Source organism: Myxine glutinosa, chromosome 5, assembly GCF_964187855.1.
Source record: "Myxine glutinosa chromosome 5, kmMyxGlut1.1, whole genome shotgun sequence".
Lineage (NCBI taxonomy): Eukaryota > Metazoa > Chordata > Myxini > Myxiniformes > Myxinidae > Myxine > Myxine glutinosa.
Genome location: NC_136265.1, coordinates 69,319,688 through 69,347,140, shown reverse-complemented (window position 1 = coordinate 69,347,140; position 27,453 = coordinate 69,319,688). Strand labels below are relative to the sequence as shown.

Here is a 27,453-nt window from a genome sequence, read left to right as displayed (position 1 = left end):
GCTGGCAATGCCTTGGCCTTTTCGACGCCAAGATTGTTCCAGATTGGTTGTACTTGCACAAGGCCCGACACAAGGGAGACAGCAGTGTTTTTGAGCAGAACATCATAGTTAGCTATGACCAAGACCAGGACATCCGTATCAGGAGAGAAGAAGGTAAGCTGTTCTGCGTTGGGATTGCGGCGAGTTGCCAGCACTGCTTGGTGAATCATCAGAGTGTCTGCCTCCTCATGATTATTGTCTTCAAAATGCACGCCTTTGTTACTCTTGGCCTTTCCTGCTGCACATATAATTATCAGCTTGGAGGCATCTCTGTTGTACTCCAACGTTTTCTCAGCCAGATATTCTGCCAAATCTGACTTTGTCTGAGCGTGTGACAAGAACCGCTTCATGGTGATGTGTTGGATCTTGGTATTGTCCTTCACTTGGTACTGGACTGGATTGTGCCCCCCTCGTCTTTTTTGTCTTGTGCTTTGCTTCAACGAATCGGCCTTGTAAGTATCAAACACGAGGATAACTTCGTCAAAATGTCTTGTCAGTGACATCAATCTGGTATTAAAGCTGACACTGAGATCTTCAACGGTTACTGTTGCAGCTGGTTTTGTCGACAATTTCTGTACAAGAACCATGGCGTCGACTACTGCTATTTTCATAGCTGCAGAGTTATGGACTTGAGCTTGAGGACTTGAGGTCGGAGCTAAGTCACCCGGAGCTAAGTCTCCATGTTTCACAAGGAGATGGATTAACTTTGACTTGTCAAGGCAAGGAAGCAGGTCACCGTTTGGTGCGAACAAGGCGCGAGGTGTAAGGGTGAATTCGTAGTTGCCTATTGCGTCTTTCTGGTCAACATCACGGCTTGATTTTGTCAATATCATCAGCCTTCCATACAAGTCTTTTGTTTCCTTCAAGTCGACTGACTTGTCCCTGAGCATGATCTTGGTCTTCTTCACACCAGACAAGTACATCGTGTTGTTTTCTTTTTTCACGGGTGCAAATAAGCTGACTGTTCCGTTGATTCTTTCGTCAACATACTCTTCGTACAAGTGTTGACCAATGTTGTCGATATTCAGGATTTGTGACGTGTGCTCCTCTGGGACATAGGCATGTGTGATCAAGTTGTATATGCTATTTCCTTCTGTGGTAAATGGATTGCCATGACTCATGATAGCAGCCTTGATCTTTTCAACCGCTGTATTGTTCAGATTCACTGCCCTCGGACTAAGTTCGTGGTGTTCTGTCACTTTGTCTGTTTTGGTGTCGAACTGATCTTTGAATTCTCTGGTCAGCCGTGACAATTCTGGAGAGGCCATAAAGAATCTCTGCCTTGCATTGGCATTATTGGAGATGCCTGGAAGTCCAGAATGAACCTTCATTGCTCTGTTTTCCTGTTCACAAGCGTGGTCTGCACCGATTGATACAAAGGGGATGCTAGATTTCGTTACTGAGATATTTCCATTCTCGAGTTCCCTGTATGTGGCCGGATGCGTCTTCCTCAGGTCATACATATCTGCTATGTATCGCGGCCAAAGACGTTTGTATTTGATACGATCCATGGAGAAAAATAGCTTGCTGAGTGCCTCACCAGATTCGAGGTGGAGTTTGAGATCTGCGTCCCGAGAAGCTTCCACAAAGAACAGAATTGTCTCCACTCGATGCAGGTAATTCATCAAGGACTTGAACATGGCTTTTTTGGATTGTTCTGTTTCCCAAGTCTTGAATATGTTCACAACATCAGCTGTAGTGATGACATTCAACAGTTTTGTGTTGGCCTCTTTCACACTTGTGGCTTTGGTGAACTTGTCCTTTTCTGAACATGCCTCGTCTATTTCTTCTGACATATCTGAGCAAACGGCTTTCAACTGTGGATAATCTTTGAAGAACAGGTCCAGCGCCATTTCATAAAGTGCTATATATGAATAAATATGAGCACGGAGAGTGCGTTTGTAATGCGAACATCTCAGGATCTGCCTTGTTGTTGAAGGTCCGTAGAGGTCGGCCTCTATCCACGCGTCATCAATACCTGAGTTCTCAATGGAAGTACCCAGGGCTCTCAAAGCAGCCATGACCACATGCAGCTCGCCAAGCCGAGGTACAACGGTACCTTTCAGGTCTGGCCTTGCATCCAGCAGCCTTATCACCTTTTCATAGAGGGCCATATCCCAGGAAATGACTGTAGGGTGGCTTGTACCAACAACTAAGTTCTTTAGCTGAGTTGTCTGAGAGATGACGGTCAGAAGAGTCGACCACTCGTGTGCTACTTCAGGTAGAAGGGGTAAGACTCCGACTTGTGTCAAACTGTGACTACCCGACAGCAATGAGTGGTATCCTGCCCAACCAGGTATATATGTGCTGTTTGATTTCTGCATTCTGGTGATCATAGAAGCAACCAACCATCCTCGATGTGTAAGGTGATACGCTGGTGATATACCATCCTTGCTGATGTGGAATGTGTCTGTTCTCTTTATGGTTTTCGGCACCGGCTTGTCACAATGAAGCATAGGAACCTGGTACGGGGTCACTGACAAACTGGTAGTGTCAGCTATGCTCAGTTGTGGCGCCAATGTTTCTCCTTGAGTGTCACGTTTTTGATAAACAGCAATGATTGTTCCATGGGTTGTCCCTTTGCCATCCACGCTGTCTTCAGCAAAGTCTGTGTTATCAGCTGCAAAAAACACAAAAGTTCCCTTCTTCAAAAATGGAGGAACATAAAGTCCTTGGAACTTCAGGGTGTTTTCCACAATGGCATTTGCTAGGGCTGTTTCGAGGTGCATAACACGACTGTACGAGACACAGTAACCTTGAGAGCAGAGACTTTCCAGGAGTTTCTTGTTTCTTGTGTCATGGTGAACTGCCAAGGCTAATCCTAGAGACTGTGGAGTTTCTTGTGATTTGGTTGATCGGAAGGTCGCAGAATCAGTTTTGGGCCTATAGTTCACTTGCTTGTCAGATTTGAATCCACCCAATAGCATCTGACTAACAGTGAGTACTTCTCTGTTAACGTGAGTGGTTCGTTTTTCAGTTTCTAGTGTTTCTGTTGGCCCCACCATAACCCATCTGATCATTGCGTGGAGTGCTGCTGGAACATCATCTGTGCTGCTAGTGACCTGTATAGCATCGGATGAGTTTTCCTGTTGGTGGAAGTTCTTGATAATTCTGCGCAATGCCTTTGCTGCTTTATAGATAATATTCAGATCGTCTACTTCACTTTCTATCATGGCAGACTGAACCATATCGGATTCGCATGCATCTGGGGAGTAAAGAACAGAAGGTTTTCTCCTGTCCTTTTGCCTAACAGACGTTACGTGTGGTAGTTCTAGAAGAATTCTCTCCTTGAACCAGTGTCTACTATATGCAGGGAAGTGGTGCGCCAATGCATCTGTGCCACCAAGCAAGTTGATGTATGTTGTTTCAATATGTGCCATGGATAAGTATTGTTTATTCTGAGTTTGACAGTCGACAAGGCTAATCAACTCAATCAAACATGATGTTTGAAACGGATGACCTCTCTCTGTTGTTCCCTTGTTATCCTTGGTACGTAACACATGGAATACATTTGTTGTCCAACATGACTTGTGGTATTGAACATCGATTGCATGTGCATCAGTGGGTGAGATGGATGTGTTTAACCTAGTTTGCAGGGTGAGATTTCCAGACAGCTCCACAGCATCGTGTAATGCTTTCCCACCGTTTTCTGTTCTCAATGTGTACAATTTTTGCTCGTTATCTTCCTGGCAGAAAAAGCAATGTTCCTTAATGAATGGAGCTGTTGCAGAACGTGTAAACGGACTGGTGGTGGAAGTTGATGGTTCGTCCAGTTCTGTGCTTTTTCGCTTTTGTCCACGTTTTTTCTCTGTGTAGGAGCCGGCTGAAATGTGATATTGATGGCGGTCTTTGGCACGTTGTACCTTCTCTTTGTTGGTTGCATTTGAATAACAGATACGATGCCAAACTGCATTATTGAATTGCAGACTTTCACTTGTTTCATCCTTTAAGCGACTGTGAATTTTAACATATTTTCCATCATGGTAGGCTGCTCTATCATTAAGGGTTTGTAGCAAGTGTTCAAACGAGTCCGGTTTGGGCTGCTGGACAAGCGTTCCATATTTTGCTGAAGCGGTTTGACAAATTATGCAGTGCTGCCACTGTGTGGGCTGAGTCGTAACTTCACTCATCTTCTCTCAAGACCTGCAAATATATAAAACGACAACAGGTAAGTAATTGTGAGCTTCATGAGGTTTATTTTAAATGAACTATTAGGTCTGATATAATGACTTTCCATGTACATGAACTGAACATGTTGAAATGATCCCATTTATGACTATGACTGTACTGAGGCGAAACATCACTCAATGTGGTATACATATTCAGAAAAAAACATGTTTCCTGAAAGTGGCCATCTTGAAAATCCGCTGTAGGCTGCCACCTGGTATCCCAGGGTAGGTGTAGATTATTTTAGATGGCTTCATGTGATTCCTCATCCCCAAAAATGTGGGTATAGGTGTTGGAATCAGCACTCTAGGTGGTTCGGATGTTGAGATATCGCAAAAAATAGGTTTCCGATGGTGGCCATTTTGAAAATCCAATATGGCCGCCAAAGAAAAATTTGCGCAAATGGAAACATGGTTTTTCGGATTCCTGGTGCTATAAGCTTTCCAAAAATGTATAGGTTTGCTAATCTCCACAAAAAAAGAACGAAATTATAAATCTGAACATAATGAACCTGACTACTCTAAACCAAACAATAAGTTCCCTTTACTCAATTATCCCTGATACAAGTCCTAGTCACTTCCCCACATTCGGTACAAGGACAGAGTAACAGAGCAAAGGACTTGGGAGGTACATGTAGTGGACAAAAACACCAACAGAATGTCACTTAGAAGGGTGTTTGGTCACCACATGCATGCAGGATTGCATGGATAATATCTGGCATGGAGTCCACAAGGGTCTGGAACTGTTCTGCAGGAAAGTGGGACCATTCTTCCACAAGGAAGTCCTCAAATTCACATTGGTTTGATGGAGGTGGAAACCGCAATCTTCGATGCCTCTCGAGACAGTAACCCAAATACAATGTGGGATTGAGGTCCGGCGATTAGGAGGGCCATGGAAGAAGGGTAACTTCATCCTCGTGCTCCTCAAGCTACCCGGTGATAACATGCCCTGTCGACTGGAGCAATGTCATCCAGAAAGGCATGCCACTCAGTAGGGAGGAAATACTGCATCTTGGGATGCAGATGACCACTCAGGATGGTAACGTAGCACGCTGCATCAACCGTGCGTTCTAATGGAAAGAGTGGACCCAGGTTACGACAATGTACCCACACCATTATGGAACCGCCAGAACCTTTTCCTGTTGGAACAAGGCACTCGGGGATGTAGGGATCCCTCAGCCACCACCACACATGCACACGTCCATTTGGTGAGAACATGGTGAAAGACGAATCGTCAGACTACATCACATTCCTCCACTGCTCGGCAGTCCATTGCCTATGATCCATGCACCACTGGACCTGCCAATGGGTGTTTTCAGGTGGTATGAGCAGTTTGTGCATAGCAACCCACCTATGGTATCCCACCCTGTACAAATACACCCCATCCAAAGCCACCGAAATCTCCGATTGCGGCTATGCTGGCTTTTAATACCGGATTTGAGCTCCAGTCCGATGATATACCCACGGCGAGAGAATTCCGGAAAGAGATTTTGACATTTCAATGGCCGGTTTCCACTTTTGTCCACTATCTGTATATGATTTGGCGATCAGACTCGGCAACGGTTGCTAGAGTGAGATATGCATGCAAGAAGTTTCGGGAACTGAGTGGCGTGCTGACGAGGAGGGGAGTGTCGTTGAAGCTGAAGGGAAAGGTGTATGCTGCATGTGTGAGAAGTGTTATGATTTATGGGAGCGAGACATGGGTAATGAACGTAGAGCAGCAACGAAGGTTGGAAAGGGTGGAAATGCGAATGGTTCGGTGGATGTGCGGAGTATCGTTGAGAGAGAAGAAGACAAATGATGAATTGCGAAAGATGATGGGAATAGAGCCTGTGATGGATGCTGTGAAGAGGAACAGGTTGAGATGGTTTGGTCATGTGTTGAGGGAGGATGAAAGTGACTGGTTGAGAAGAGTGATGGAAATGAATGTAGAAGGAAGTAGAGGACGGGGAAGACCGAGAAAGACTTGGCTAAAGATGGTCGAAGAAGAAATGCGGGCAAGGGGGTTAACAAGGGGAGATGCAGAAAATAGGGCAAAATGGAGAAGATCGTCATGGGGCCCGCAAGGCTAACCCCTGCTCTAGCAGGGAAAATGGCCTTAAAATGCCTGTTGTTGTTGTTGTTTGTATACGATTTGACTACCAGGTACTTTGGTGTTCATCTGCTTTTCTGGCTGTTGATTCTATAAAGCAAGTATATAGTCATGGAGCTGCAAACCACATGAAAACGTGGCCTATGAAAATGAAATGTCTTCGCGTGGAGGTGACGTACAAGAGGTGAGCACACCCTCCTTAGCTCAAAGGAGTTGATGGATTATGGCGGACGGTCAGTAGATTTGTGATGGAGCATGACTCCTACAACACCAGATTGCACTGCAATGCCTTGGTCGATTCCCCACATTCCATGATCCTGAGCACGCCCCTCGACCTATGCACCAGGGCAGAACGCACTAAGCATGCCATGTCGAAGCTGTGCAACGCAAAAAGCGATTATCCGACCTCTCAGCCTCGGGTCCGACTCAGACGCATCTCCTTCCTCTCCAACACGTTCCCCGGAAAGTCAGTTCCGCTCCTTGCTTCTCTCCCTTCCACTCTACATGGCTTCTCTTTCCTCTTCTTCTTTTACATTTGACCCTCGTGTCTCTCTTTTCCAAGGAAGAACTCTCTCGAAAAAACCCAGACAAACACCTAACCCTGATTGTCACCTCACCATCTTTGTCACCTCACCAGAAGGAGGAGCTCGATCATCACTTCCGGTGGAGGGAGAGGAAGTCCCCTAATGCCTGAGGGCATCCTAATTATCTCTCCCAAATACGACCTCCCTTGCATCCAACACAGAAAATAAAAGAGGAGATAGGCCAAATCTACCAAAGCAAGTCATAATCTCTGCCATATTTATATAAAAATATCACCCTCCAATCCTCAGGGGATGTAACACCCCCACATCAAACAATTTACTTCAAATGCGTAATTTAAAGTCTTCTTTTTTTTGTATACAAGATTGAGGCTCGTGAAAGAGCTAACATTAATCACACAAAAAGTCAAACCGACACATAAAACACAAAATAAGGGGAGCGGTAGGACAAGATGGGGAGAGAGAGGGAAGGACACAAACACAACATTTGAGAGCAGGGACATCGAGAGAACTGTGGGAGGGAGAGGGCTTGGGGGGAGGTGGAAGAGGTATAAAACATATGGACACTGCAAGGACTTCCAGGAAAGAAGTTGGAATTTCAAAAAAGTGGATCTGGGGTGAATTAGCAGGGGTAGAAAAGATGAAGGTTTTGGATGGGGGAAGATAAGAGATGGTGGTGAACAGCTGTTCTAAAGACCTGGAGGGATGAGTGGGATTGAAGGGAGTGGGGGAGTTTGTTCCAGAGGTGGAAGAAAAGAGAAATGAAGGAGTGAAGGTGAGCAGAGGGTGTTGATTTTGGCAGTTTAACCATAAGAGGGTTGCTGGCAGATCTTGTGCGACCTGAAGAAATATTTGGGGGACAGAGCACAGAGAGAGCTGGGGGAGCAAGGCCGGAGAGAAGTCGGTAGAAGACAGAAAGACCACCAACCTGCCTGCGGTGACTGAGTGAAAGGCCCTCGGAGTTAGCTTCATCGCAGGAGATTCCAATGATTCTTCCTGTCAGTTACACCAATGGAAGTCACCATCTTTAATTAGTAATGCCTCAACAGTCATTCTGATTGGCTCAGATTAAATGTCTGCTTTTGTCGAAGCAGCAAGGCTGGAGAGTCATATATTGAAATTGTGCACCTTCTCATCAGTGCTGCAGGTACAGCAATTTGAATGAGTATTTGTCCAAATCAGTAATTATTTAATGAGGACTTTGGGGGGGGGGGGGGGGGGTCGGTTTCATGTCAAAAGGTGATTTTGTGCAAAAAGTGGGTTTGTCTGGTTTTCCAGGGGAACTTTATCTACCAATTATATATTACATCACTGTGAAATACTTCTGGCAATTCGGGTGATCGTGTAACTATTGCAATTTGACAAAGACGAAGAAACAGCTTCCTTGCAAACATCACACAAAGAAGAGCAAAGACTAAGCAAAAGCGTTGAGATTGGAGGGAATGAAAGCAGGTAGGCAAGCGGACATACTCAAGGTGGAAGCTGTTTGCACCACAAATCTTGATGAACTCCGCTGAACTGTCTGATGCTTGTTCTTCAAGGACATCAGCTCCATAGTTGGCCTCAGGCACAAGGAGTATATAATCCTGCAATCAAAATGTGCATCGATTACATTCTTATGATGAAATTTATCAATGTAATATCTGGAGAGACTGCGTGGAAAAACAGGTGTAAACAGGAATTTTTTTTACAAAATCACGAGAAATACCGGGGTACGAGAACATAGGAAAATATAAATACCAGGGTACAAGAACGTGGGAAACGAGAAATACCGGGGTACGAGAACGTGGGAAAATATAAATACTGGGGTAAGAGAACGTGGGAAAATAGAAATACCAGGGTACGAGAACATGGAGGAATATAAATAACATGGTACGGGTATATGGGAAAATATAAATACTGGGGTATGGGTATATGGGAAAATATAAATACGGGTATATGGGAAAATATAAGTACCGGGGTACAGGAACATGAGGAAATATAAATACCAGGGTACAAGAATGTGAGGAAATATAAATACCAGGGTACAATAACGTGGGGAAATATAAATACTGGGGTGCAAGAAGATGGGAAAATATAAACACCGGGGTACGAGAATGTGAGGAAATATAAATACCAGGGTACAATAACGTGGGGAAATATAAATACTGGGGTGCAAGAAGATGGGAAAATATAAACACCGGGGTACGAGAACATGGGAAAATATAAACACCGGGGTACGAGAACATGGGAAAATATAAATACCGGGTACAAGAACATGGGAAAATATAAATACCGGGTTACGAGAACATGGGAAAATATAAATACCGGGGTACGAGAATGTGGGGAAATATAAATACCACGGTTCAAGAACGTGAAGAAATATAAATACCAGGGTACAAGAACGCGGGGAAATATAAATACTGGGGTGCAAGAGCAAGGGAAAACATAAATACCAGGTACGATAACATGGGAAAATATAAATACCGGGAGCACTAGAACGTGGGAAAATATAAATATTGGGGTACCATAACAAGGGAAAATTATTTTGATACAGTCTGGCATGCACTCCAAACTCTCTGCCTATGGTATCCATGGTGAACTCCACACATGGCACACTGACTTCCTCTACTCTCATCACCAATGTGTGGCTCTCAATGGAATCCTTTCATATTCTCTCTCTGTCAAGGTTGAAGTACCCCAAGTCAGTGTCTTGAGCCAAGTCATATTCCTGATCTTCGCCAATGATCTCTCTGACTCTGGAAAATCCCCTTTATCTATTTGATGATGACTCCACTCTCTGCCTTGACATCCCTCATGCTTCAGACAGGGAGGCTGCAGCCTCTCCCCTCTCTTCAGACCTCGAAAAAGAATCACAAGCTCGGTCTACCATCAGCCCTCTCCTGGTGAAGCTTCCTAAATCCAGGATCACTGTTCACCTCCACTCATTTGTTCCTCTTTTTCCCCACCAGTGAAACCAACTTCCACGTCATTTTAATCTCATTCTTCCCTCCAGGTCTTCAAGACAGCTGTTAACCACCATCTCATATCATCTCCAATCCAAAACCATGACCTTTTCTGCTGTCGTTAACCTCCCAACCCAACCCCAATTCCTCCTCCTTCCAAATTTCCTGTTCTGCCTCCTGAGAGTTTCCTTCTGTATCCATCTTGTCCACCCCATGCATTCTCCCCTGCCCCCCCCCCCCAATTCCTCCCCACACCCATTATTTGGCCACCTTCCTCTGTCTTGCTCTAGCAGGGCCTTAAAACAGGGCCACTCTAGCAGGGAAAATGGCCTTAAAATGCCTGTTGTTGTGTGTTGTTGTTGCTTCTTCCGTCTTGGCTTTCAACTATACTGTTGGTGTTTTCCCCCTCTCTCTCTTTTGTTCCTTTTGTCCTGTTGTGTCCTGATTCGTTCAGTGTGCTCATACTAGCTCTTCCATGAGCCTCAACTATGTATACAAAAATAGAAGAAAAAAAAGAAAGAAGAAAAACACAGCTGAATGGTGAGTTGTGAGTCCCCAAATTAATGAAGCAGCACATGTGTGGCTCTTATAAATGCACATGATCACATGATCCAGATTAACCAATATGCTGATTAATATGAATTATTCAAGAGATTTTATTGTATTTACACTCGAATCTCTTGCTTCACATGGGGAAAAGTTTTTATTGTCACTTCAATTGGCTGATTATATGAGGTCTGGCTGATTATATGAGGAATATGTTACATCGCAGACACCGAGTAAAGCATGGCAAAACAAAAACACAATACAGGTGAGAACCTTTGGGATAAAAAAAAAATTGTCTTGGAGGTTCCCTTTAACCTTCCTATCTCGAAACCACTGTTCTCAAACACTAATACGTACATTACAATTTTATTTTTTTAACCCATGAAACCCTGCAACCACCACAGGCACAGGAAGTCCTACCAGCCAGAGCGTAGTTCCAGGAGGGATACTTATGGTGATCACAATGGGACCTGTGGGAACCTCCACGACCTTTCCTGTCTCAAACTCGGCGGCACTCCGACAGCCATATGAGTGCAAACAGCCAGGCACGGCAAGTGTACCTGCAGGAGTAAACAAAACAATAAAGGAATTACCATTTCTGAAATAACTATCCTTGCAAAGCTCACCATATAATACTCCTTAAGCTTGTGCAAGTACTGATATGGCCATATATGTCACATGACCACCTGTTTGTCCACAACTCCAGAAGTGCAGGCATTAATTAGAAAGAATCTGAAAATGCAAAGCCATCTGCGTCTGTTTGTATTCAGGCATCTTCTTCTTCTTCTTCAGTATGCTCAAAATAACAAAGTTTTTAAAAAAAATACAAAATGAAAATTGTGGATTTTATGCAGCCTTGACCTTTGAGCTTTAGATCTTAAAAAATAATCAGCTTCTATCTTTTGATTGGTGGCCCAATATGCCAAAATTTTAAATTTCAGATCAATTGGACAAAAACTGGCGATTTTATGCAACCTTGACCTTTGACCTTTGGATCTATAAATAAACAATCAATTCCAACCTTCTGATTAGTGAACCAATTCAGTGACCCAATATGCAAATTATTTAAACTTGTCAGTCCAGTGAAAAATGGTGATTTTACGCAACCATGACCTTTGACCTTTTGGTCTAAAAAAAACCAATCGGCTTGCAGCTTTTGATTGGTGAACCAATTCAGTGACCCAATATGCAAATTCTTAAAATTTCAGTTCAATCAGATGAACATTGACGATTTTATGTGACGTTGACCTTTGACCTTTTGACCAAATTATTAATTTGTCTTCTTGATATTATCACAATAAAGCTTTGTTGAAAAATTGATCGCACACACACACACACACACACACACACACACACACACACACACACACACACACACACACACACAGAAGTGATGACAAAACCCCATCTCCTGCCATGCAGGGGACGGCCTGATTAATAAAATGGTGTAAAGTTCAATCAGTACTTCCTGTTGCAGCCATTAAACCATTCACTTTAATGGGAACCTAACGTACGCAGAACGTGTCTGACCTTTAGATGGTATGGCGGGCTCCAGGCTCACACTGGCGGTATAGGCTGGACCCTCTGGCTGAAAGAAGTGTCCCACAAGCACATAGCGGCCCAAATTCTGCACAGTCGTTCTGAAGCTTTGTTCCTGCTGTGGAGGCCACCATGGGTTTGGCATTGTCGGGTTAATACGCCCCTTTGCATGAATACGCACATAAAATTTGCACCGCTTTAAAATAACATTCCATCTTAATGTCGATCACAATACTTTGTGGGACAAAATAGGGGGAAAAAAACAAGATCATGCAATCAATGCTCAGAGAAAGCAAGAGCAGGGCCCGTAGGGAGGGCTAGAAACGCCATCCTGAGATGAAGCAGTTCACGTGTAAGCTAATTATCCACGTACCGCCTCAAATTTGAAAATTATAAGAAAGCGGAAGGCCGAGATGGAGGAAAAAAACAAAAAACAATCAATCGATATAAATCCCGTGCTTAGGAAACGAGTTGTTGTTGTTTTAGGAAACGAGCAAGAACATAAGGGCTATTTCATTTTGTGACCGCAAGAAGATCCGTTTGAAGATCCTGGAGATGCCTGAAGACCGAGCGATATTTGCGTTTTAGGTTATTGCTAAATATGCAATAAACCTAAGTCGATGGATTTTTTCAACTTCACGTATCAATAATGTTGGGGAAACAGCTTCTCTAACCTCCGCTGCCCCCCCCCCCCTCCCTTCCTTCCCACACCCAATATTCCTGAAGAATAATCTTCATTCATGGATGGACAATCACGCATACCCTGTTTGTTTCCAGCAGAACCAGGCCTTGTGTGACTTGAGCCATGGGTGGGGGTCTGGTCAGTCCATGCTCATTGGTAGCAGGACGTGGAACGTGGGAGGAAGGGTCCGGCAACGGCTTGCGGTCCGAACCATCGGCTTCGACCATAAGGGCTTCCTCGGGATGGGTAAAGCTGGACTGCTGGCAGACGGGACTGGTGGCAGGAAAGGGGAAACACACGAGCAGGTAGCGAACTCGCATCCATGTCACAATCACCTCTGCAAAACAAACAAGACGGTGGTTACACTGGCAAACTCGGTAATTACCTGTGCTGCGTATCTCCGGCCTGTCTCGCTATGCAGTGCTTCTTGGGTTCTACGTACTCCATTGTGAACTCTTCACTTGGAATCAAATAAACTTTATGCTGCAACAGAGCAATGGCATCAACAGTGGCTGGTTCTCACTTGGTAAATCAAAACCACTCATTTATCATTTAAAAATGAGAACGGGATGTAAAAACGGGACGAGACGTTACAAAAATGTAACGGACGTTACAGGGAATGAGAACGTTGTGGTAAATCAAAACCACTCATTCATCATTTACAAATGAGAACAGGACATAAAAACGGGACGAGACGTTAAAAAAATGTAACGGACGTTACAGGGAATGAAAACGTAGTGGTAAATCAAAACCACTCATTCATCATTTACAAATGAGAACAGGACGTAAAAACGGGACGAGACGTTACAAAAATGTAACGGACGTTACAGGGAATGAGAACGTTGTGGTAAATCAAAACCACTCATTCATCATTTACAAATGAGAACAGGACGTAAAAACGGGACGAGACGTTACAAAAATGTCACGGACGTTATAGGGAATGAAAACGTAGTGGTAAATCAAAACCACTCATTCATCATTTACAAATGAGAACGGGACGTAAAAACGGGACGAGACGTTACAAAAATGTCACGGACGCTACAGGGAATGAAAACGTATTGGTAAATCCAAACCACACATTCGTCATTTACAAATGAGAACGGGACGTAAAAACGGGACGAGACATTACAAAAATGTAACGGACGTCACAGGGAATGAAAATGTATTGGTAAATCCAAACCACACATTCATCATTTACAAATGAGAACGGGACGTAAAAACGGGACGAGACGTTACAAAAATGTAACGGACGTTACAGGGAATGAGAACGTAGTGGTAAATCAAAACCACTCATTCGTCATTTACAAATAAGAACAGAACGTAAAAACGGGACGAGACGTTACAGGCAATGAGAACGGGACGTAAAAACGGGACGAGACGTTACAGGCAATGAGAACAGGACATAAAAACGGGACGAGACGTTACAGAAATGAAATGGGATGTTACAGGGAATGAGACTGTATTGGTAAATCAAAACCACTCTTTCATCATTTACAAATGAGAATGGGATGTAAAAACGGGGCAGCACGTTAGAGAAATGTAACGGGACGTTACAGGAATGAGAACGTAAAAAAAACGGCAGAAAGATAAGCATTTATTTATTTATTTTAAAACAGACACACACATACACACACAACAGTGAAGTAAGCTAATATGGAATAACTCACGATGAAAAGGTGGCCTCTGTGCTCGGAAAGAACAATTTCGGCGCTGGTGCCCAGGTGGAACATGGCGACACGGTCCAAGTAATCCACAGCTACGACGCGGCACAAGAAACTGCACCAGACAAATGAGAACGTGTGGTAAAAGTCCCTCTCTTCATCCACTGATGTCCAATGGCACAATTTATGGAGATCTACTCAAATGTCGTTCAGTCTTGAGGTTTGAACAGCACTAGACCAGTACAAAAGTTGGCGTGTGCCACCATCATGAGTCCCATCAATAACGATCAGAGCGAGTTCGACCAACCGGGCCTATTGCATAACGCACCTGTATGGGCAGGGGGTCACGTGCAGCGAAGCGTGGACCTCGGTACCAGGGCCGTGTCGCACCGTTAAGCGGGGATCGTGTACAGGACCTTCAAAACTCGCGTACTCCAGCACGAGCACGGATTCTCCCGGCTGCAAATCCGAGAGCTGCACGTGCACGTTGTGCTGCACACAAATGTTGAGTAGAAAAGGCAAGGTCGTTGAAGGGTTTGATAGATGCGTGGAAAGTTATTTGATTGGAAAGATGCTATTTTGGGAATGAAAATGACTAGTTTGATTATTGGAATGTTCAATCATTGGAATATTGTTAAAATCATAGGATGTTTGTTACTGTGGGTGGGGACGTTCGACAATGGGAGTGTTTGACTAGAGGAATGTTTGTTGGATCATGGGAATGTTAGATCATGGGAATGTTAGATCATGGGAATGTTAGATCATGGGAATGTTAGATCATGGGAATGTTAGATCATGGGAATGTTAGATCATGGGAATGTTAGGTGACAGGGATGTTAGGTGACAGGGACGTTGGTGACAGGGATGTTAGGTGACAGGGATGCTAGGTGGGATTGTTTGACCTTGGGTGGGAATGTTTGACTGTTGGTGGGAATGTTCGACCGTGGGAGGGAATGTTCGACCGTGGGAGGGAATGTTAGATTATGGGAATGTTAGGTGAAGGGGATGTTAAGTCGGGATGGTTGACCGTGGTGTTAATGTTCGAAAGTGGGTGGGAATGTTCGACTGTGGGTGAGAATGTTTGACCTTTGGTGGGAATGTTTGCCCTTCGGTGGGGATGTTCGCCCTTCGGTGGGGATGTTCGACCATGGGTGGTGATGTTCAGCCGTGGCCGTGGGTGGGGATGTTCGACTGTGGGTGGGGATGTTCGACCGTGGGTGGGGATGTTCGACCATGAGTGGGGATGTTCGACCATGGGTGGGGATGTTCAACCGTGGGTGGGGATGTTCGACCATGGGTGGGGATGTTCAACAGTGGGTGGGGATGTTCGACCGTGGGTGGGGATGTTCAACAGTGGCTGGGAATGTTAGACCTTAGGTGGGAATGTTCGACTGTGGTTGGAAATGTTTGCCCGTGGGTGGGATGTTCGACCGTGGGTGGGGATGTTCAACAGTGGCTGGGAATGTTCGACTGTGGGTGGGAATGCTAGACCTTAGGTGGGAATGTTTGACCTTGGGTGGAAATGTTCGACCGTGGGTGGGAATGTTTGCCCGTGGTTGGGATGTTCGCCCAAGGGTGGGGCAGCAAATCGCACGTTTGGGGCTGCGGGTAGCACATTTGAGGCAGTGAGTCGCACATTTGGGGCAGTGGGGGCGTACGTTTTGGAGCAGCGGGGGCGTACGTTTGGGGCAGCGTGGTCACACGCTGAGGAAAGTGGAGGCCCATGTTTGGGGCAGTGTGGTGCGCATGTTGGGGTCAGTGGGAGCATGGTGGGGCAGCGGGCACACGTTTGGGGCAGTGGGCGCATGTTTGGGGCAGCGGAGTATGCGGTGGGGGAAGTGCAGCACACCATCGGGCATGGTAAGGGCAGCAAGGAGTGCGGTGGAGTGGCAAGGCACATTTCGGGTACAGAAAAGGAAGAGTTAATGGTTATAAGCTGGCATTCTCTACAGACCGGATTTCTCTTGTGATGCTGCTCCACAATGCTGGCACTGAATCAGCTCTAAGATTATTATTCCGATCCAATTATATTTGGAATATAACCTGGGAATAGACAGCTTACAGGTGATAATGCTATTTCCGAGTTATTCCATCTCACCTGAGAAATGCCGAGCTTTGCCATGAATGGGTGTGCAGGTGAGAGTTGCTGCTTGTATATGGGAATGCGACCACCTCCAGGTGGTGAATGAAAACCACTTGTAACCACAGCACCAGGGAAGGCTCCCAGAGGCAGGAAATCAAACTGTAAGCAGCTAGAAATATATTTGGGTGCAGCAAGGAGTGTACCTTACAAAAAGTGCAGGACCATAAGAACGATTAAGACAAATAATGGATCACCTAAGGTCCTAAACCACCGAGTGTTTATTGTATCGAGCATATTGTTGTGGTTATTCCTGTTGATATGTAGGAATCTGCCACTTATGCTCAAAGAGCATTCATTGCACAATGTTTGTAAATTATGACAAATGCTTTTGTTAACGGATACGCTCATTTGATAACTTAGTAGTGGAAGCCTCTGTATTTCAATACAATTACAAATAATAGCCCATGTTGATGCAGTGTTAAACTAGAACAGCACTCAGTGGAGAGCACACCTCCGCCAGATGAACAGTTTACGTTTTGTATCCCAGAGTATACCAGAAAACCACGACACAGAATCACATTTCATCAAAATCGTCCGTCCACAACTTTTTGGGATATCCTGCTATGTATCGTTTTTGGCCCAATCTCCCAATGATGAAGAATCACGTGAAAATTAAATAATTCTCAAATCCGAATCCATATTCAGATCTTCACCAAAATCGAATTGATTAGTTCTCGTCACACACACAACCTCTCCACCAAGTTTCGTCCAAATCCGTCCACAACTTTTTGAGATATCCTGCTATGTATCGTTTTTGGCCTTATCTCCCAATGATGAAGAATCACGTGAAAATTAAATAATTCTCAAATCCGAATCCATATTCAGATCTTCACCAAAATCGAATGGATTAGTCGTCGTCACACACACAACCTCTCCACCAAGTTTCGTCCAAATCCGTCCACAACTTTTTGAGATATCCTGCTATGTATCGTTTTTGGCCTTATCTCCCAATGATGAAGAATCACTTGAACATAAAATAATTCTCATATCCAAATCCATATTATTCAGATCTTCACCAAAATCGAATTGATTAGTCCTTGTCACACACACACACAACCTGTCCACCACATTTCGTCCAAATCCGTCCACAACTTTTTGAGATCTCCTGCTATGTATCGTTTTTGGCCCCATCTCCCAATGGTGAAGAATCACTTTAAAAATTCTACTAGCCAGATCCGAATCCTCATCTTCACCAAAATATAATAATTTCATCCTTGTGACATACGCTACATCTCTGCCAAATTTTGTCCAAATCCGTCCACAACTTTTTGAGATATCCTGCTATGTATCGTTTTTGGCCCCATCTCCCAATGGTGAAGAATCACTTTAAAAATTCTACTAGCCAGATCCGAATCCTCATCTTCACCAAAATATAATAATTTCATCCTTGTGACATACGCTACATCTCTGCCAAATTTTGTCCAAATCCGTCCACAACTTTTTGAGATATCCTGCTATGTATCGTTTTTGGCCCCATCTCCCAATGGTGAAGAATCACTTTAAAAATTCTACTAGCCGGATCCGGATCCTCATCTTCACCAAAATATAATAATTTCATCCTTGTGACATACGCTACATCTCTGCCAAATTTTGTCCGAATCCGTCCATAATTTTTTGAGATATCTTGTTCACAAACAAACAAACAGACAGACAGACAGACAGACAGACAGGGGTGAAAGCATAACCTCCATTCACCTTTGGTGGCGGAGGTAATAATTTCTAGAAAACCAACATATACATTCAAAATTATATGAATTGATCAAGAAAACTTCACAGATAAAAACAATATCCCACTTCTGACACCAAATCTAATAAGGCACGGTTGAGCAAACACTCACTTGTGCTGCGATTGTGCCGTTTGATTTCTCATGCACGGCTCTGTCACGTCAATTTGTAGAATTCCTGCCTCATAGTAGGTGCTTGGTAGTAGTACAAGATAATCCTTGAGGAAAAATAGAATATTCATGACAAGGTGTTCGATACGATGACTCCAATTTGTGTGTCATTATGTTAAATGAGCAATTTGTGTGTCATCATAATATGTGGAACAAATTGATGTAGAATGGGCCTAAATAATCTAAGACAAGGGTTTCTGATGCTATTAACGACTGAAATCCACCATGAGAAGAACAAGGATATTATTTCTGGTTAAAAAGTTGAAAAGCAACAGTTTTTGAGTCCAAGGACTGTATACTCCGTGCAAGTGGCATTGTGCAATCATTTACCAGAAAGACGCCCTTTGCTTCGATGACGATGTACCAGGTGCCGGGGTCGAACACAAATGGCGTTGGCGTGCCCTCTCCTGGAACTGTTGTGAATGCTGGCTTTGACGTCGGCACAAACGTCATATGTCGGGACTGCTCTGCACCTGAGGTAAAAGGTTCGCAATGCGGGCTTCTTTTGGGAATGCTGGCAAAATATTATAACTGAATAAAGTTTCAGTAAAACAGAATAAATCTTATTTTAATGGCAGGTTTAGTAAGGTAATAAGTCATGGTGCCGAGGATTCTGTCAAATACAGGCTTTGTTAAATTCAAACAGGAAGTTGGAGAGTACCGTGTCAATATGCCATCAGAATGCAATCAACGTGGTATTTTATGGATTATAATGTCATAGTTATTATGATTATGCTTTGGTCATGTGTTGAGGAAGGATGAAAGTGACTGGTTGAGAAGAGTGATGGAAATGAATGTAGAAGGAAGTAGAGGACGGGGAAGACCGAGAAAGACTTGGCTAAAGATGGTGGAAGAAGAAATGCGGGCAAGGGGGTTAACAAGGAGAGATGCAGAAAATAGGGCAAAATGGAGAAGATTGTCATGGGGACCGCAAGGCTAACCCCCGCTCTAGCAGGGAAAATGGCCTTAAAATGCCGGTTGTGTTGTTGTATTGTAGTTATTATGAATGAATATATATTTACACACACACACACACACACACACACACACACACACACACACACACACACACACACACACACACACACACACACACACACAGCCTGGTGTTGGCGTAGTGGTTAGGGCGCAGGCTTGGGATCCTCGGATGGGATACCGAATCCCGGTCAATCGCTGAATTAACGCCAGGGGGGTTGACTCAGCCTGTCATCCTTCCTAGGTCGGCAAATTGAGTACCAGCTTGCTGGGATGAATGATCCCGGTTATGTACACCGATTTAGAATAGGTACACCGTATCCCTGCGCATTGTAAGAGGTGACTAAGGGTTGGCGTCAGGAAGGGCATCCGGCCATAAAAACTGCCTCAAACAGGGAACCATGATTGTCATGGGGCCGGCAAAGGCTAACCCCCGCTCCAGTGGGGAAAAACGGCCTTAAAACGATCATTCATTCATTCATATATTCATATGTATCCACAATATTGGAAATAATTGTAAAAAAAAAACAAAAAAAAACTTGAGTGGCACAATTTGACGTCGACTGATATGCCTCCGCCCACACTATTTCATAATTATACATATTTGTATCAAGTTGATTTAAATCCATTCAGCTGTTCTCAAGTATCACATTTTACCTCACGTGGCCCTTGACCTTTGATGCCGAAATCTAATCAGTTTATCTTTTCATCATTATATATACTTATACTAAGTTTGGTGAAAATCCCATCACTGGTTCACAAGTTAGTGGCGTAATATAATTTTTACCTGACGGGACTTCTGACCTTTGACCTCTTGACCCCATAGTCTCATCAGTTCATCTTTATGTCATTATACATACTTGTACCAAGTTTGACTGAGTTCCCTTGAGCAGTTGTTAAGTTATCGCGGAAACAAAAACGAATTAGACTTTGACCTTTGACCACTTGACCCCAAAAATCAATTTGTTTCATCTTTGCATCATAAAACGAACTTGTACCAACTTTGGTGAAAGTCCCATCACCGGTTCACAAGTTATTGCGGGAACATTATTTTTACCTAACATGACCTTTGACCTTTTACATCGTTACCCCAAAATATAATCTGTTCATCTTTCCTTCATTATGCATAATTGCACCGAATTTGACTTGGATCCTTTCAGCTGTTTTCAAGTTATTGCGGTAACGAAAACCTATCACGGACGGACGGACAGACGGACGGACAGACGGACAGCTAGACGGACAACCTGAAAACATCATGCCTCCGGTGACTTCGTAGGCGGAGGCATAGAAAAACCAGAAGAAAAACTATGTATAAAAAGCAAAAAGCATGATGGAGTCATATCATGTATAACTAAAGAGTTCATAGAACACCTTATCCCGCACAGTCGTGAGAGAAAGGACAAGCGAAGAGTCTTTGAAACTCTTGCTTATTGCATTTCCGAACACGATCTATATTTCCTATGAGCCACTAACTTTGTCTCTGAATCTCAACGCTGAGTGCCAGTGGCACATTTAATTGGCCGAGATGACCTAAAATGGAGTAATATCTTGACCAAGTACTGCTAAACCGGAGGTTTTTGTGAGTACCAACATGGCGACTTGTGTTCTACGGTGTTCAAGTATCCAATTCTATGGAAATTAAATAAAGATTTTAAAGGCTGTAGAAAAAAAAAACTTTTTAGGAGTTTACCGCCGGTGATGTACCGTCTCTTACACCATCTAATTTAACAGGTTAAACTAGTTTGTCATGCCTGTTGCTTGTGCCATTTCCAATGTCCCTAAAACAGTAAGTTGCTCCGTAGTACAGTCATGTGATGGTATAGCGCTACGTGATTGGCTGTCATGCAAGCAATCAGGAAAGGCCATACCTGCAGGATTACAAAAGTATCGGTGGTGAAATCATTATAATGTGGTGTATGTGTGGTGAATGTTATGAGTCCTGGGAAGGAAATATAAAATGACAAGCATATACAAATCAAAGTGTCCTCTAGTGAAGGTGACTGACTATGTTACAGATTACATCCCGACCTCATGTTCCAGGAGGAGTTCGTTGCATGAACGACTCGTAGCGGAGGATACATGAAGCTAGTACTGACTGGAATAGAAGAGGTCGAAAAGGAAAGTTCCACTTCTCCAAAAGTGATGTTAATTCGGTAGCTCAGGAAACGTTATGTAAAGATCTTGTGAATAACCTGGCCTGAAAGTACGGATATAACCTGCATGAAAATATTCTGATAAATATGGCAACAGGTTTGACTTGGGACAAAATTTACTTCTTTAAAAACAACTTACTGATACATACATGCTATTGAAAGCTCTATTCGATGACTTTTGCAAAATCTGCTTTCACTTTGCAAATCCAACATTGTTGAGTCTGTACGTGTTAGTGAGGCGGACAGCAGAAGAATCATTCAAATTGGGATACAAGCATGAAACTGTGCACGAGAGCTCCAAAGAGGATGCTTTAATTAAAAACCCCCATTGGACATCAACATTTTAAAATGGCGGGATATCCAATATGGCGGACTGTGACTTATGACATCTTATAAATAACAGACTTTTGTTATAGTGGCTTTTCATAATTCGCACGACAGCGACGCACTGAAGTGTACCACATGAATTCCACATAATAGGAAAATTTTCAAAATCCAAAAGGTAACGTAAAGAAATTCAAAATGGTGTCAATTTCAAAATGGTGGACTTGTCGATTTCAAATTGTAAATGATTTGCAGTATAAACAGCGATTCATCAATGTTTCCAAAACATCATTTATCCATTGCTGAAACATGCATGTCAACATGTTAGCATTTCTTCAATTAGACGTGTTGTTGTTATCCTGCGCTCACAAAGCGAAAAGCAGGGTTAGGCATTCGGTTGCGTCCGTACATGTGGCGTGCATATGTATGGCGTGTCTGCATTTTAAAAATTCATTTTCTTGGCAACCGTCGGTCCAATTGACATGAAATTTTACCATAGCAGTGACTCCGCCTGTAGATTTTTTTATTTATTTATAATTATGATGTCATAGGTAATGTGGTACAGACGCCATCTTGGAAAAACATTGCACCTCTATATCTCCCAAACCGCTCAATGGAAAAATTGAAACATGGCTCATTGTCAAGTACTCCCCATGGGGAAGATATGTTAATTATGATGACATCATAATTATGAGGCCAATTATGATGCCCCATGGGAATTATGATGCCGTTCCTTCATTATGACTTCATAATTCGACAAGTATAACACTTTGTGGCGGACACAAAAGCCCACTGGCGTGGTGACATCATTCCACGCACCAAGTGGGCGGTGGCCACGCCCGAGGGGTAGGCGTGGCCTCATGATATACACCGGGCGACCAGCCCGGAACATTTCAGTGTTACAGTGTAGTCTTACAATAAAGACGTTTATATGTTACCGCTTGTCCGCTTCCTCCTTGCTCACAAGCAGCGCGCGTAACGCCGCGCTTTACTGGTGACCCTCGACGTTGGATCTGCCGGAGCGATCCTTCCACACGCGACGCCATCGCCATGGCCGACTTCGTCAAACTTCCGGAATTTTGGGAGGCTCAGGCCGAAGTCTGGTTCGTCCAGGCCGAAGCCCAATTTCAGCTTCGGCACCTCACCGGCGATGACACGCGCTATTGCCACGTCGTCGCCTCCCTCGGGCCCGGCACAGCCGCTCGAGTTGTGTCCGTCCTTCGCCACCCACCGAAAGGCCACAAGTACGAGGCACTCAAGCGGCTACTCCTAGCCACGTTCAGCCTCACGGACGACGCACGGGCCGACCGCCTCCTGGATCTCCCCGAGCTCGGTGAGACGCGCCCGTCGGTCCGAATGGACCATATGCTGTCACTGTTGGGCGACGAAGCCCCCGGTTCGCTATTCCGGGCGCTTTTCCGTCGCCAACTTCCAGCGCAGGTTCGCCTCGCGTTGGCCGGGACCGGGCTAACGGAACCCCGAGCATTGGCGGCCGAGGCGGACAAGTACTTCGCCGCTTCGGACACGCGGGCGAGCGTCGGCGTGGCCGTCACGGCATTCGACGCTGATGTTCAGCAGCGCGCTGATGTTCAGCAGCACGCTGATGTTCAGCAGCATGCTGATACGCACCTCGTGAACGCCGCCATGCCCCGCCCACCGCCGCGGCGAAAACCGCCACCGCGGGGAAACCCGTCGACTCCACCGGCCTGGCGGAGCCAGCCGCGCTCCTCCAGCTCCACCACCTGGTGCTGGTTCCACGCCAAGTTCGGCCACGAAGCTCGGCGGTGTCATCCGCCGTGCTCCTTCAACGGGTCGGGAAACGCCCGGGCCGGCGCTCAATATTGGCGATGAGCGCCGGCCGTTCGAGCAGCCTGCTGTTCATAACAGACACCTTCTCCGGGCGCCGTTACCTGTGCGACACGGGAGCGCAGGTGAGTGTCATTCCCGCCGGCACGTCAGACAAGCACGCCGCGGGTGGGGGCCCCGCGCTGCTTGCCGCGAACGGGACGCCCATCCGTACGTACGGAAAACGCTGCCTCTCTCTGCGGTTTGGAGGGCAGGTTTTCCGATGGACGTTCGTCACCGCCGACGTGCCCATGGCACTGCTTGGCGCGGACTTCCTGTGCGCTAATGGGCTCCTGGTCGACGTCAAGCGCAGACGGCTTGTCCAGGCCGAGACGTTCAGCTCGCTCGCTTGTGCGTTGCCCAGCTCAACGAGCGGCTTGCCAAGCGGCTTGCCGAACGATTCGGTTCCGGCCACGTTGGTCTGTACGCTTCTGGCAGCGGACGCATTCACCCGCCTCCTCGCCGGTTTCCCGGCCCTCACGCGGCCCACCTTCTCGGCGGGGGCCGTCAAGCACGGGGTGGCCCATCACATCCCCACCGTCGGGCCACCGGTCTACGCCCGGGCACGCCGCCTCGAGCCGACGAAGCCGGCGGTGGCAAAAGCGGTGTTCGCTACCCTGGAGCGACTCGGCATCGTTCGGCGCTCAGAGAGCGCTTGGGCGTCGCCGCTGCACATCGTGCCGAAGCCCGGCGGGGGATGGCGACCGTGCGGGGACTATCGCCGTCTCAATGACGCCACGACTCCCGACCGCTACCCCATCCCCCACATTCAGGACTTTTCCGCCCGTTTGGCGGGCAGGTCCTTCTTCTCGAAGGTGGACCTCATACGCGGCTACCATCAGGTCCCCGTCAGGCCGGAGGACGTCCCGAAGACGGCGGTCATCACGCCATTCGGACTCTTCGAGTTCCTGCGCATGCCCTTCGGTCTGAAGAATGCGGCTCAGGCGTTCCAGCGACTGATGGACAGCGTCCTGCGCGACTTGGATTTTGTCTACGTCTACCTGGACGATATCCTCGTCGCCAGCGCGTCCCGCGAAGAGCACCTACGCCACCTCCGCATGCTCTTCGAACGCCTGGGCCAGCATGGCCTGATTGTGAACCCCGCAAAGTGCCGGTTCGGCGCCGCCACAATCGATTTTCTGGGGCACCGTGTCACCAGGCACGGAGCCGTCCCCCTGCCGGCCAAGGTGGAGGCGGTGAAGGGGTTTCCGCGCCCCCGCACGATCAGAGGGCTGCAGGAGTTCCTGGGCATGGTGAACTTTTACCATCGGTTCCTGCCCCGTATCGCCCAGCTCCTGCGCCCCCTGCACGAAGCTCTCCGAGGTAAGCCGGGCAAAGGCGACGTTACCTGGACCGAGCAGATGGACACGGCGTTCACGGGCGCGAAGCTCGCCTTGGCTAACGCCACCATGCTCGCGCACCCGGCGCCCGATGCACCGATCGCCCTCACCACCGATGCCTCGGACTACGCGGTGGGCGCGGTGCACGAGCAATGGGTGCGTGGAGCTTGGCAACCGCTGGCGTTCTTTAGCCGGCAGCTTCGCCCGCCCGAACGCCGTTACAGTACCTTCGACCGCGAGTTGCTCGGACTTCACTTGGCGGTCAGGCACTTCCGCCATCTGCTCGAGGGCCGGGCGTTCACTGCCTTCGTCGACCACAAGCCGCTGATCTTCGCGATGGGCAAGGTCACCGAGCCGTGGTCGGCCCGGCAGCAGCGTCACCTCTCGGCCGTGTCCGAGTACACGACGGACATCCAGCACGTCGCGGGGAAGGACAACCCGGTGGCGGATTGCCTTTCCCAGGCCGTCGCCCACGCAGTCCACCTCGGCATCGACTATGCCCGGATGGCAGCGGACCAGGCCGCTGACCCCGACGTCCAGGCCTTGCGGACCGCCGTCATGGGCCTCCGCGTCACCGAGGTGCCGTTCGACGGCGCGGGCACGGCCCTCTTGTGCGACGTCTCCCTCGGGCGTCCTCGCCCCATTGTGCCCGCGGGCTGGCAGCGCCAGGTGTTTGACGCCATCCACGGCCTGTCCCACCCGGGCGCGAGGGCCTCCCAAAGGCTGATCGCCGACAAGTTCGTCTGGCATGGCCTCCGGAAGGCCGTCCGCGGCTGGGCCAGGACGTGCTTCGCGTGCCAGCGCGCCAAGGTGCACCGGCACACCCAGGCCCCGTTGGCCCCGTTCACGGTGCCGGAACGCCGGTTTGACCACGTCCACGTGGACCTGGTGGGACGTCTGCCCCCCTCGCGGGGTTTCACCTACGTCCTCACCATGGTGGACCGCACCACCCGGTGGCCGGAGGCCGTGCCCTTGGCGTCGACAACGGCGGCCGATGTCGCGCAGGCTTTCATCGCCACCTGGGTCGCCCGGTTCGGCGCCCCCTCAGACATCTCATCCGACCGCGGCCCCCAGTTCACCTCGGAGCTCTGGGGGGCGGTTGCGCAGGGGCTCGGGGTCCGGCTGCACCGAACCACGGCCTACCACCCCCAGGCTAACGGCCTGTGTGAGCGATTTCACCGCTCATTGAAGGCCGCGCTCCGGGCCACCCTCCGCGACGGCGGCTGGGTCGACAGGCTCCCCTGGGTCCTGCTGGGCCTCCGGACGGCGCCCAAGGAGGACCTGCGCGCATCCGCGGCGGAGTTGGTCTTCGGGCAACCGCTGCGGGTGCCGGGCGAGTTCCTCCCCGACTCCACGGCACCATGGTCCGCGGCACAGCAGCGCTCCGCTCTGCAAGAGACCGCCCAGAGGTTCGCCCCGGTGCCAACGGCATGCCACGGGCGCCCACCGACGCACGTCGCCCCGGAGCTTCGCACGGCGGAGTACGTCTTCGTCCGCCACGATGCCCATCGGACACCACTGCGGCCCCCGTACGACGGGCCTTTCCGCGTGCTGGAGACCGGGGCGAAGCACTTCACCCTGGACATCGGCGGTACTCCTGACCGCGTTTCGGTAGACCGCCTCAAGCCGGCCCACCTCGATGTGGACCATCCACCGCCAGTGGCCCGACCCCCACGTCGGGGCCGCCCTCCTGCGGGCGGACCCCCGGCACCGCCCAGCCCCGCCGCCACGCCGCCCCCCGGTCCTGCACCCATCCCAGGGGCAGCCAGGGGCATCCCACCTGGCATCCCTGCACCCCGGACGCCGCCGATCGCCAGGGGGCGCTTCGGCCGGGTCATTCGTCTGCCCCGCAAACTGGCCCTCCAGGTGCGCGGGAATTCTGGGGGGGCACGTGTGGCGGACACAAAAGCCCACTGGCGTGGTGACATCATTCCACGCACCAAGTGGGCGGTGGCCACGCCCGAGGGGTAGGCGTGGCCTCATGATATACACCGGGCGACCAGCCCGGAACATTTCAGTGTTACAGTGTAGTCTTACAATAAAGACGTTTATATGTTACCGCTTGTCCGCTTCCTCCTTGCTCACAAGCAGCGCGCATAACGCCGCGCTTTAACTTCATCAAATCAGCATGAATTTATTTTTCTCTGCAACTGTTGGTCTAATGGACAGGAAATTTTCACCATAGGAGTGCCTCCTCCTGTAGAATATTTTAATGATAATTGTGACATCATAGGTTACGTGGTACAGTCGCCATCTTGGAGGAAAAAAAAACGTTGCACCTCCATATCTCCAAAACCGCTCCATGGACAAAATTGAAACGTGACTCATTGTAAAGAACTCCATATGGGGAATAAGTGTCGTTAACGATGACGATAATTGCTGCCTTAATTATGACGTCATAATTTGACAGGGACAACGTTTAATCTGATCAATTTGAAATTTATTGAGCGTGATCTACACAACAATTATATCAGAGAATATAGATTTATGATGTCATTGCTCACGTGGTCTGGCAGCCATATTGGATCAAAGGAAAAAATCCTTCAAAAACAGTAGAGTTAGCTCA

The 27,453-nt window shown here is 47.3% G+C and overlaps 1 protein-coding gene across 2 annotated transcripts in view; it reads right to left on the bottom strand.

Annotated features, from left to right (window-relative positions):
* Nucleotides 1-27,453, bottom strand: part of LAMA5 (laminin subunit alpha 5) — a 347,753-nt gene that overhangs the window by 188,677 nt on the left and 131,623 nt on the right. For both annotated transcript variants that reach the window (XM_078778157.1, XM_078778158.1), the window contains 10 exons: nucleotides 18,581-18,723; nucleotides 18,194-18,297; nucleotides 16,311-16,464; nucleotides 14,541-14,704; nucleotides 14,219-14,327; nucleotides 12,937-13,034; nucleotides 12,632-12,824; nucleotides 11,861-11,987; nucleotides 10,751-10,890; nucleotides 8,310-8,425 (listed from right to left, as the gene is read on the bottom strand). In XM_078778157.1, the coding sequence (XP_078634283.1) occupies nucleotides 8,310-8,425; nucleotides 10,751-10,890; nucleotides 11,861-11,987; nucleotides 12,632-12,824; nucleotides 12,937-13,034; nucleotides 14,219-14,327; nucleotides 14,541-14,704; nucleotides 16,311-16,464; nucleotides 18,194-18,297; nucleotides 18,581-18,723 (1,348 nt within the window). The remainder of the gene's footprint in view (nucleotides 1-8,309; nucleotides 8,426-10,750; nucleotides 10,891-11,860; nucleotides 11,988-12,631; nucleotides 12,825-12,936; nucleotides 13,035-14,218; nucleotides 14,328-14,540; nucleotides 14,705-16,310; nucleotides 16,465-18,193; nucleotides 18,298-18,580; nucleotides 18,724-27,453) is intronic.